The sequence below is a fragment of the Melanostigma gelatinosum genome (assembly GCF_949748355.1).
Source record: "Melanostigma gelatinosum genome assembly, chromosome: 14".
NCBI lineage: Eukaryota > Metazoa > Chordata > Actinopteri > Perciformes > Zoarcidae > Melanostigma > Melanostigma gelatinosum.
Genome location: NC_136647.1, coordinates 13,533,838 through 13,546,726, shown reverse-complemented (window position 1 = coordinate 13,546,726; position 12,889 = coordinate 13,533,838). Strand labels below are relative to the sequence as shown.

Genomic DNA, 12,889 nt, shown 5'->3' with positions numbered 1-12,889 from the left:
TGAGTAGTATAACACAGAGAGAGGATCCGATATTCGATAAACCCACAAAAAAAAAAGACCAACTCAGATGAGAATATCGTTCATAATGTAATAAGAAGAAACATAAATCAGGAAAAAAAAAGTCCTTTATTCACATTTTCTAAACCGTAAATGATCTTACCAAAAAGTAAAAGTGTGGCAAGGAAGAACATTCTCCCAAGTTTCCTGCCAAAAAAAAGAGATATTGAATAAAACAGTCAGAGCAAACTAACATCAGATAATTCAAATACATCACCAAACAGCTGGCCTATTTATTTAGCTGTCATGTCTTTACATTGTTAAGGTCCAAATCAAATAAAGCTGACTTTGCTGTCCCGAGCGGGGTCAGTTTTCACAGACATCAGTGCCACACTTCTGCAGAGGTTACTGTAGAAAAGTCACCAGACCATCATACTGAACACACACTGTTTCACGCTGCAAAGAGACGAACCGCAAACTTCACTGGTAAACTGCCAACAATGACACATTTCTGTGCACACCTTTGTCGCGTGCACGCGCCGATTGTTTGCCTACTTGTGTTAAATATGTCAATAAAACACATAAAGCAGTTCAGCTCTGTGTTGTTTGCTCGGTGCAAAGCTCCTCTCGCCTTCATTCAAATATTTGCCTGAGTGCTGACTCCAGTGTTAAACCTAATATTTCATCCAGACTAAAAGAAAAGCATTGTGCATGGCACAGTTCGATATTTTACCACAGCTCACATACAGCGAATAACAGTGTATGAATCATTCTCACCTTGTCTGATGCAGTTTGAGCTTTCCTCAGTGCTCTGCAGTGTGATGCCAGGGGTAGATACAGTAGAGGTCGGCTTATAGAAGAAACAGAAGAGAGAGGGAGGGGAGGGGGACAGAGAGAAAAGGGGAGTGGGGAGAGAGAAGGGGGGGAGAAAATGCTGCTCCAGTGGACTTTGGGGACATTTATCAGTATTGAATGAGAGTTTTATTGATTTTGATCCTCTATTTACCACAGGACAGAGGATCGCATGTCGGTACACAATACACCTCTGGCCTCATACTGAAAGATTGAATTCAGGCTGAATGAGAAAGAAAGAGGAAATGTGATGAGGGTTTGATCAGCTGAGCCACCTCAGCAGCTGTTCTACATTTCCTCCCCATTCAGTGCGAGTACAATGCATATACATGTTATACACAAATACACAGATGATTCAATTGAACTAATATGAATTGTATACTACATTTACGTATACATAAAATAAAAAAAACCTTGAGTCCTTTCCAGATGTTGGCTGTAAAGCACCGTTTTATTGTTTGTAACTGAAATAAGATGATGAAGAGATCTGAGGTGTTTGAGTGTTATTTTTATATCTCACACTGGAATGAGCGTTTTCTAGTTGTATGCCTCCGCCGACCAGCCAAGGTTCATCCATGTCTGTCCAAGATAAATGTCATCACTTTATCATTTTATCCGATCACAAACAAAACATGTCGGAATTTGCATAGAAATGATTGTGTTGGCCAGAAACGTGTTTTGTTAGACCGCAGTGACCTTTGTCCTTTGACCACTCAAATTGAAACGGTTTATCCTTCAGTCCAGGTCGAAATTTGTGCCAAATTAGAAAAAAAATGAATTCAAGGCATTCCCGAGATATTACGAGAATGGGACGGAATCAGAATCACACACCAGAGTCAGCAGGATTCACCCTCTGGAGATCATTCTTCTCCAAAGGACATGGTAATCCATCCATTAGCTGTTGAGATGTTTCAGTCTGGACCAAAGTGGCGGATCAACAGACTGACGGACCAACGATGCCGTCCCTACTGCCACACCACCAGAATGGCTTGGTGTAGGTCACTGCTCGGCCAGTGTTGGTAAATGAGAGGTATGTAGCTCATGAATAACGTGGCAAAATGTTTGTCGCTATGTGTTAAAGAACATGGTTAAAATTATGTCATATTGCTTCGTGTTGCCTAAAACAACAACCAGAAATGTGTCTTGTCAAATTCACTGAGCTCGGCCCCCTGGTTCCTCTGTGTCCTCTCCCTGTATCCTCTCTATCCACTGCAGCCTATGTCCTCTTCGCACTGCTCATCCATTTTGTCAAGGTCCTTCTTGGACAGTTGCTGAACAACTGAAGCAGTCTCCCAGGACACTGACAGAAGTGTTGCAGAGCTCTCTGAAAGACACAGTCCACAGCAAACAATACAAGCAGAGGATATCTGTCCCTTTGCACTGTACTCTATTTCATATATAAACACTATATATATATATTTTACAATGTGGTCTCCTCCCTTTTCACTATCAAAAGCAGATTAAGCAGGTGTGATCCCTGCCAATAGTATTAATTAAAGATTCTGTAGCTGTGATCCCTGCTGCTCCTCTGCTGACGCTGCTGTTGATACACTGCAGATGAAACACAGAGCCTCGTCAAGGATGTACACCATACTATCACGCTATGCTTCCATTATACTATCAAACTGCATGGTATAAGTATTGATTTGTTTGGTTTAGTTGAAATGTCTGCATTTTACAGGAAATGTATTTTCAACATTTTCAGATGTATTTTCAACATATAAGGGTTGACCAAGAAAAGCATTGTAAGAATGCTCCACTTTTCTGCATTATTGATTTCCCAATATAAAAAAAAAAAGAATTACATTTTGAAGGAAATTATCCTGATGCATTATTACAGGAGACTTTGCTTGTTTGTAGAAAGTGTGACGGTCCGGAGCGTAGACTATACATGGTGCAGAGAGGTGAGCGATAACAGCTGGGTCTTTGACATTCAGCTTCTATCTGCATAGACTTCCCCCCCCCCCCCCCACACAGCAGCTGGATGCTTATTTAAGGTCCATCAAAGAATTACTGTTGAAATGAAATGTCACTCACCGTTTTTCCTGTTCCTCCATGTTTGCTTAACTGATTCAAATATAAAAAATATACTTAAGTTGTGATTATGAAGGCGTCTATTGTGTATTTTCCATTTTATATGCACTTTTGATTCATTTTCAAGCGATAATAGCACTTCCTTCAATGGCAATACCATCCTATCCATTCATCTTCAAAAATGTATACTATCCGCATGCATATGCACAACTGTATAACAATTCCAGAAAATATGAGATATCGGTGATACATGTAGCCTATATCATGTGAATATTTGAATGTAAAAAGTTGTTTCCTCTTCCAATAGCTTGTTCTATGTCCCACTGACCCAGCACACAGTGTAGAGACACAGCGTGGGTGCAGTCTCATCTGCAGCCCGCATTGGGCTGCAGGCAGAACAGCAGACCCAGGCCTGCTATCATTGCACCAGTTGGATACATAGTATACTGTATGGTGCGGTTTGCATGTGGATTGAAAGCGTCTTGTGTTTTTTCCTGCTTTAATCATTGTATTCTAGGGCTGCATGTCCAACTTTCCCACGATGCCCTACGTTGCACACTGCAGATCGTTGCAGGTCGATGCAATTCATTCACATTTGGAAAAAAAAGAAAATCCCTCCTGCTGCTACAGCAAATATTAAATAAACTGCAATGCATTTGTACATGTGAAATCACTGAACAGCAAATAAAATGTGTGAGCACGAACAGTTGCAAGTCACTGTTATTGCAGAGGAGAAACGAGCCAACTGCAGAGGTATACAGGTTCAAACTGTTGACCTTTAAAAAGCTAAAACCCTCCACAGGCCTGGAGGGAATAAACAAATGTAGAATTCACTTTCAAACTAGGAGGCTTTAATGTTCTCCACCCGATGACCATTTTTATAAAGATGTCACAAAAAAAACAAAAAAACGTGTCGTTGACATATGCGTGGTGGTGTTCCAATTTTCGTCCTGCAGAGGGAACTCTTCTTCTGCATCCAGATACGACAGCGTCCCAAAAACAATCATGGGTGTAGTGTTGGAATCTAAATTGATTGCCATTGTGTATAAAGTTTCAGTTCATCTACTTTTTAATGTAGACACTCCAAAGACTTCACCTCTTCGTCAGGCACGAGTCACACTCGACGAACTAATGAGCATTACATGCAGTAACCTTGCGCCCCGATTAATGGAATTAATGTGTAATTAATGTGTAATTAATTCCCCGCTCCTGTGCAATGAGGATTTAGTTGTTGTTTTTTAGGACGACAGCCGATGTGTATGTGCATGTTTAAGTGACTGCGTATGCTAGAGCAATAACCGCATCCTCAGTCCAACAGTGAGCGCTGCGCTGCGGTGCTCTGCTGATGCTCCGCATATATCGGCGCAGCTCCAATTCGGGACAAGGACCACATATCCGGTAAGACCGATTGTCTCATCTGCAGGGAGGATAAATAATGTTTAGACATGTCAGTGTAGGAGAATTGTGCATTTTCTGATCGGGTTGCCGTGTATCTGCAGCATTGTCCGCATGGCTGCGCGGTTCTTAAGGACACACTATGCGCATACACAGCAAAGGGGAGATCGGCAGCTTGCTGCAAAGCGGAGACACAGCATTGGGCGTAGTCCTTTATCTGCATTTGGGCTGCGGACAGAACCCGCACATCCAGGCCCGCCATCACTGCGCTATAGAGGATATACAGGGGGCCTTTATGGTGCAATTGTAGGCTACGTGGAGGTTGCGTGCTTATACTTTGTGTCTCTAAAAGGGTTGTGCGGAGCAGCTTTTCCTGGGACTGCATGTGCAACTTTCTCATGTTGTCCCATGTTGAACTCTGCCAGGCCCCGAGGTTGGCGTGAAGGTTCTTGATCAGATCGCCATGGAGCTGCACCTATTCGCCACGGCCTGTCTCCTCTTCGGCAGCATCATGATAACGCATCAAACTACTCACAGTATGTGCCATTTTTGTTGTTATTGTATTTGTTTATTTTTCAGATCGCTAAATCTAGGCTGGACGTTAGTTTGACGTCGGGCACTCGTATTTTAAGAAAAAGATGAATATAGTTGCAAAAGATAAATATAGTAGACGAACTTAAACGTGACAAAATGTCTGTTTTAAAGTCAATTTGAGATCATGTCCAGATTGTCCATGACAGACGGACAACAATTCAATAATATGCAGAAAAAGTGTCATTACAGACTTTCACCATATAGATCAGTAAGGTTTCATTATGATGATTTTATCCTAATGCAGAAGTTTAAATAGACTGTCTTTATTATAAATACAAGTTACTTTAGGAGATGGGAGAGGATTAAAATGCAGCTAATAAAAAACCTCTGTATCACAGTGACATCATCCCCTTGGACTTCTCTTTTTTAAAGAAATGAACATCAGCATAGACTTGAATTAATAACATATGCAAAAGTACTACTAATCCCCAAAGTGTTCAATATGGAATAAATACATAAAGAATAGGCTTCATGAATAAATAGTGTTAATTTTTGAATGAGTCAGCATCAATGGGACAGTATTAACAGCAGCAGCTATAATGTTGGCTGGTTACTTCTGCCACATTTTGAATTTTAAAGATGGTTCTTCGAGAAAGACACAACTGAAAAGCAAAATGACAAGAGTGTCGTCATGTCACAACGGAATTCAAAAAGAGGACCACAATGCAGAAAAGCAGACAGGCAGGTTGAATTTAACAAAATTCAAGCTTTGATAACAAGAAGCAGGTTCCAAAACAGAACCGAGGGACCAGGCAGCAGAAATACAAAGGAAACGCAACAAACTGAGGACAAACCAACATGACACGAGGAACTTCACTAACAAATGCAGACGACCTGACAAGTGAAAGAGGGACAGCACACTGAACATACTCATCGCAGAGCAGAGTGATTAGACACAGGTGGAACCAATCAGGGCAGGGCCGATGATCACAAAGACAGGAAGTAAACCAAGACAAGACTGAGGAGAGAACTTTCAAACGAAGGAAACAAACTAAAACAAAAAGCCAAGGACCATGACACCAACCACACGTTAACGTGATATAAAAATGTAAAATATAAAATCTCCATGCTTCCTCTGTGTTTTACTGCCTTCATTTTCACATTGAAAAAGAGATCATTTGTGATTCACATCCCGTTTGCCTCTCTTTCAGTGACCTCAGTGTCGACGTTTCTGTTCGCTCCTCGCGGGCCCCAGATGTTTCCGTGTCTGACATACCTGGAGCGAAACGTCAGGGTGGACTGTGAGTTTCCACAGACCTACCAGGTCCCCGGTCCGTACTGTGAGTATCGGCAGGACAGCCGCCTGGTGGGCAGCACCTACCCCAACGCCGTCGTCTATGTGTCCATAGACGACCGCCGGAGGAGCAACGTCAGCCTGGTCACTCCTAATCTGTGCCGCCTCACCTGGGCCCCGCTGGCTGATGAGAGGCCTTTCACCTACACCTGCAGGGTTTACCAGGGCAGCAGCTGGAAGGAGAACAGCATGGCGGTCCATCACAGTGAGTAGAGTTTGGATCTTTCAGGTTATGAGGGTCTTTGTTTTCCCGTCAAACATCTGAACTTGAATTCTGCTCTGTTGCAGGGCTTCTTCCAATCTGCTCTGCAATCAGTGTGATGTTCCAATCAGCACCGTGGTTTTTGTCTCTGGTCATGTCACTTCCCATGGCTGTGGGTCTCCTGAGTCCGTGAACTCTCACTTTCACATGGTATCGACTCAATGGACCTTTCTCACATGATTTGTGACTCACTGTGGTTCGACGGTTGGTGGTTGACTCTGTGTGGGATGATTTTTATTTTCTATCATTTTATTTCTTTAGGCAGAGTGCAGAAGAAACCCCCTCTAAATAAATCAGACTGGATGAAATCAACCTTCCATTGAGCATTGGGCTATTCTTTAAAAACATACCTTTTGTGGTGTGAAAGATTTTACACAGCAGACCTCATTTTCACCACTGTACCTTGAACACCATCAAATCATGACAATATAAATTGAAAGACGTTGCAAACAAAACAGTGATCAGTGTTCACTTTCTATTAATCTGTTGCGTTGATCAGGTCTCCCTTGTAAATAAGATGAACTGGGACTTATTCATTTAAACAATAATGTTCGTCAATGGCCGAATAAATATACATTTTGTGTTTTATTTTATGTTTTAAGAAAAACAGATGCTTCCTATAGATTTATATTGCATCTTATATTAAAACACAAATGGGTTTGATTATGTACACTGGCATTAAAAGTGGAGCCCTTCCCTCAAACACTAAAGGAACAGAGAGCCTTTTGATTGGATTTATTAAGACACCGACTCATTAAAGAGTGTCTGTCAGTTCACCCACTTATTTTAACTTGGTTTATATTAAAGTCTCACCAGTTTGCTCAACTCTAGATATATAGTATGTAACCTAGACAGGTATTACGGTGGCTGACGTGGCTATTGAGTAAAAGTAATGGATGCTCGCAATGCTAATCTGTGATACCTTCCTTTAAGTAGAATTAAGCCATCTTTATACTGGACACCGATGTGAGGTTCACCGGATTACAGTCTCTTTTCTACTCCCCTTGGACAGCAATAAGACAAATGCTTGATTGGGATGAACTTCGGGAAAAAGACTCTAATGTCACTTCACCATGTTTCACTCAGTGCTTTGATGCTAATCTGCCATACATCCTAAAAAGATGTTAAACAGCTTAAAATGCTAGTTTGCCAAGTCTGTTTAATCATGCGGCCGATGAGGAGGTTGATACTTCAGCTGGATGACAAAGTAATTTCTTGTGCAGTTCAAGTAATAACTGGTTGCCAGACATCGGCAGGATGGTGTGTGGTGAAAACAAGCGGGATGTTTTGCACAGCGAATGTTAATTGTTTAAATTAGACATCGCTCTCCTGCTGTATAAGTACGCATGTTTTAATGTACACAGAATACGTGTAGTATGAAACAATATTGTAGCTTTACATCTTTTTTCAAAGCTGCTTCCATTTCATTTATATTTTATGTTTACAAGGCACACGCCTTCCACACACACATTTATGCTGCCAATTTAATTCAAATGCTTTTTTATTTTTTACTTTGATGTCACATTTTCAACAACAATTGTTGCCTTTCTGTTTTATGTTCCCCTATTTTGTGTCATTTGCCAAATAGTACTTGCCATACAGATGTCTTTGTATTTTTTTAAACAGATAAGCCAGCTTGTTTTCTTTATTTTCGTCTACCACCCAAGGTGTGCTAAACGCTACAGCAACACGAGAGTAACTAATAAAGGTTATGCACAATAAGAGCTTCCTGTGTTCTCTCTGCACACGTTTCTATACAGAATACATTCTTGCTGACAATACAATAATTTATGATCGCTCAAGATGATCAAAAATATATTTCCTCCAAGACCCTAAAAAGAATCGCCTGATCAGCATAAGAAATGGACTGAATTCAAAGGTCTGAAGCTCTGACTGTGTATCAAGCGTACCTCACTGCCCTCGTACACTAGATGTCCTCGAAGCATTTAGTTGCTGTTTTATTATTTGAGAGTTTTGCTTGAACCTTTGGCCTGCAGGGGGAACCCTTCTATCGCACTAACATTTGACAGCCCCCTAAAAACATACAGTTCTTGGTATTGAAGTTATACAATTGAGCCCCTATACATCAGGATCCACTCGTCTTTTTGAAAGAAATCGATAATAAATGTAATGAGTGGAATCAACAATGAAAATGGTTGAGTTCTATTCAGGCCCAGTGTGTCTGGTCCTTGTCATGATTTACTGGGACATGATTACATGTTATGCTGACACACCTGCTCCACATTTAAACCGACCTCTACCTCTCAGAGGAAAAAGTGTACTTTTTACTTCACTATTTGGGAATACGTTGACTTAAAAACAATATGGTGGACTGTCATTTATCAATCTGCCAGCAGTTTAAATAGAGAAGTTAAAACAGCTCAACACACTGTTGTATTGCTGCTTTTCACTTCAGTAAAATATCTCAACACTTCTTCCACCAGTGCACAAAAGTCACAAAAGTCAAACAATCTACCGTGAAAAGCCCACTCCTGAAAACACAGCGTGACATCAATTCTTGGATGACTTTGATGATAAACAAGCGTGTCATGTTGACACCTGAGCTGCTTGATATTTGTCAAAAGGACACAGTCTCGCTCTGTCTTTCAAGCATAGGTCTCTAGAGTATTCATGAGAAGAGGCAGGACTTCAGTCTGTTTCAAAAACTATCATACAATAATCATGGCGATCAAATCCCGGCAGTGGGTTTATAAATGTCTTGTGGGAGATGTTTCAATTGTTGAGGGACTCAGTGTGCATGAAAAGGCAAATTCCAGATGGACTGTGGAGTCACGTTCTAGTTATTTTCTAATCGCGATTGGTCACAGTAGAGTGCAGCTAATGAGTCCAAAAGGACGAGAGTTGAAGAAAAGGTGCCCTTCAGTAAGAAGAGGTTTCCTTGAAGAAGCTGTCTCAAAACTCTGCTGCGAAAACAACAGCGTCACTAACGGTAACGAGATATAAAAGAATAACATAAAGCAGCTGCAGCTGATGTCACTTCCTGTGATAATAAGTCTAGTGCAGATGAGAGAAACCAGTGGAAATGTTGTCTGCATGGAAATGACATGGGCTCTTAGTACAAAGGAACAAATATAAATACTATTTTTGGCTTCCTGTCCTTATGAATAACCTTCAAGTATACTTCCCCACAGCTTCTTCTTCTTCTTCTTCTTCTTCTTCTTCTTCTTCTTCTTCTTCTTCTTCTTCTTCTTCTTCTTCTTCTTTATGGATCGACATATTAAGTGTGAATTAACACAGATTGCTTAGTTGTGAACTTAACTTTGTTGGAGAGGGATGCAGCATATAACATTCAACACTGCAAAGGACAATGCGTATAATTAACATCAGTAACAAAAAGTGACAAGATTATGACAGTTACAACCACGGTATTTTAGTTTGGGTTTATAACACAGTACTCCATTGATGCTGAATTGGGTCACTTTTAACCCAGTATTTTAGATCAGAAAAAAAACATTGACTTGTTATTGACATTGTATTGTATTGTGCCTGGAAAATACACAGTATGTTTGTGTAGGTGAGTTGTTCGCCCTTATAGGACCAACCTGATTTCTTCTGTTTCCTGTTCAGGAATCGTGTGATGGGACTTGATCGGCCGCTGCCAGGTTAATGTCATCATGGATTCATCTTCATGCCGGCCTCCCTCTGAGAGATACAGGGATGCACTGCAGGTCTGGCGCCGGGTGTGCGTGTGCATATTGTGTTTTATATTAGCAAAGCTCCAACGGCCCAGACAGCCTAATTTCCTGTCTTTGTGCCTGGGCCACACAGATAAATTAGCCCCAGCTCGCTGTGCAGCCCCTCCAGGACAAACAAACACGGCGGGAATAATCTGCATCAGCTCTGAGCATTCAACAAGCATTCGTCTTCCACTGCGTATAGATGTTAATAGAGGTTCTGCTGCTTTTGTCTACAAGTCCATTAAGAGCATCAACCAGGAGTGGGAGCGCAGGAGGACACCTTTAAAGCACATCTGTGTCACGAGGGAATGATTGTGTCGTATGTGTTGTGCTGCAGAATGATCAGAGTCAAATGTGTGTCATTGTTAAATAAATCATTCGTGATACATTTGTGACAAATTACAGCCACAACAAGTTACTCACAGACCAACATCAAATGAGTGCAAGAGTACTAACTTTCAATGAAATAACACATTTTACAAACACAGTTAATTTACACGACAGCGGATGTAAGGTGTTTATTTAACACTGATACATGTTGTGCTATGAATAAATTATGTTTACTACTACTGGCTGAACAAATACAATTCCAGAAGAAAATGCTGAGAGAATGGAGGGCAGCAAAAACGTTGAAGTGAATATTCAGACAAGATGAGAAGATTCACACCATTCTCACGTTACCACACTCATATGAGGCCTCGCACAAATAATAATCTGCCTTCCAGCACCTCTAAAGCTCACTAATTAGCACCTTTTTTAATTTCATAAACAAACGGAAATGTAAAAATGAGAAGTTGTGGTTTCACAGGGAGTTGGTATTAAGCACACTGGTTGACCTTTGGGCAGAGCCAGGCTAGCTGTTTCCCATTCCCCCCCCCCCCCAGCCTTTATGCTAAGCTAAGCTAATCGTTGCCCGGCTCTAGATGGGCGAATTTGCATCTTTCCATCGACTTTGTTAATACTTCTTTGTTTTCTGTCTAAACACCCTCTCTGCAAAAAAAAAACAACCCCAAAAAGATTATTTTCCAAAACATCAAACTGTTTCTGCAAGTCTTCCGTACTTGATCTCTCTTGCTCCTTTAGAGGTGGGTCATACGTATGTTAGAGAGCATGTTTTGTAACCAATGAGGCTGACAAGACGTGCCCCAGTCAAACAAATACATGACAGCGGGTGTCCCTTTGACCCCACTCAGCCACCCACCTTGCTTCTACTAATCAACTGCATTGACCAGTCAGGCAGGAGAGGTGACCCGACGGCTTTGGAAACAACAACCACTTAAAGGCTATGAGCTTTGTGATCTGCCTCCCCGCCGTTGATTGGCTCTCATTAGCTGATTAATTGTGTGTAAAGCAGGCTGTGTGTATGTTAAACCGGCTACTAAAATGTTGGAGGAATAGAGTGATGAAAGAAGTGCCTTTTTAGATTGCATAAAATTATATTAAACGTTTCCTTATGATAGCAAGGCCTTTGGAATGGGCTGCTGTGTGCATTACAACTGATCTCTTTAACTGATTCTGCTATTAAATTGATAAACAAAGTAAACAATGCCTCGTATTGTAGCTGCAATGTGGCCTCATTTCAAACAGGAAACCAACGTGTTGTCACTGACGTCAACAGAAACCAAAGTGTGATTAGATGCTGTGACACTTTAATGACCTGCTTTCTGTCCTGTTCCATTTGTTTGATCAATATATGCTTGAATATTTCCCTTCCTTAATATTCATAAAAACCAGGCTTGAAAAAAACCCCGAAAAGGCTTCAGGTGGCAACGGGAAACAGACCACATGGAAGATGACGAATTTACAATTTGTTTGCTTGTTTGCGACCATAAAAATCGGTTTCTTGGAAGCAATTCTGCTATTGTGGGTTGTCATGTGTTGCAGCCAGTTCATGTGAGAGCTCAACTTTTAGCCATCAGCTGAATTTCACAACCCCGGGATTTCAATCTGGAACTGAATAAGAATCCTATAAAACCTTGTGATAAAGAAGAGGTGACAGAGTCGTCTGCTCATCTCCTCCTGTGTTAAGATCATACCTCAAATGTCTCGTGGTTATTTTCTGCGTATGTCACTGTCAAAGGTGTACTTTCAGAAACTGATAATCCAACAATCACGACCACCTCATGAGCTGATGAAGTATGCTGGACTTGAACTTTTTCTTTCTCCTACTTCAATCACTTTGTGATTTGCAACACCATGTCTGTGTGGGAGGACTGTCCAAAGGTGTCATCCATTGTCCCCAGTTGTATGATTCATTGCATGGAGACTAAAGACACTTGATGTTTGAAGCATACCTACGCCGTAAGGGCAGCCCAATCTTTTCAAACGAATGGTTTCCGTTTCTGTTAAATGCTAAATGTTTATACTGCCAGGAGCCTTCAGTTAAGCCCCTAACAGCAAGAGCACAGGTTACAGCTCATTCAATGCCAGTCAAGACTCAGTAAGTCACAGTAGGAAGGATTGAAAATGTGCCCTGATGGTAATCAGACCTGGAAACGTTTTGTAGGAAGCGTGTTAGAGGTACAGCATGTTTTTGTTGCCCAATATAATTTGATTCAACAATAACTTGTTTCATTCATTTATTCCACTTTGGGTAAATGCCGAGATGTCCTTTAGGATAACGAATGGCCGCATGACTCAACGGTGTGCTTTCATTGCAGAAAGACTTGCGCACACACACACACACACACACACACACACACACACGTTTATACAAGCAACGCAAGAAAATGATGCTTGCCAATTCAAGGAATCAAAACTAAT

At 41.2% G+C, this 12,889-nt stretch overlaps 1 protein-coding gene across 3 annotated transcripts; it reads left to right on the top strand.

Annotated features, from left to right (window-relative positions):
- Positions 1–4,181: 4,181 nt before the first annotated feature.
- On the top strand, positions 4,182–12,594 carry LOC306787729 (uncharacterized protein). 3 transcript variants are annotated; one of them, XM_079282976.1, is made up of 5 exons: positions 4,182–4,281; positions 4,704–4,814; positions 6,024–6,371; positions 6,455–6,578; positions 10,017–12,594. In XM_079282976.1, the coding sequence occupies exons 2-4, from the start codon at positions 4,742–4,744 to the stop codon at positions 6,559–6,561; spliced, it is 528 nt and encodes a 175-aa protein (XP_079139102.1). In that variant the 5' UTR covers positions 4,182–4,281; positions 4,704–4,741; the 3' UTR covers positions 6,562–6,578; positions 10,017–12,594. The 3 variants fall into 3 exon arrangements, with proteins under 3 accessions (XP_079139102.1, XP_079139100.1, XP_079139101.1); XM_079282974.1 differs by lacking the exon at positions 10,017–12,594 and having other exon boundaries at positions 6,455–8,165; XM_079282975.1 differs by lacking the exons at positions 4,182–4,281; positions 10,017–12,594 and having other exon boundaries at positions 4,346–4,814; positions 6,455–8,166.
- Positions 12,595–12,889: the final 295 nt, after the last annotated feature.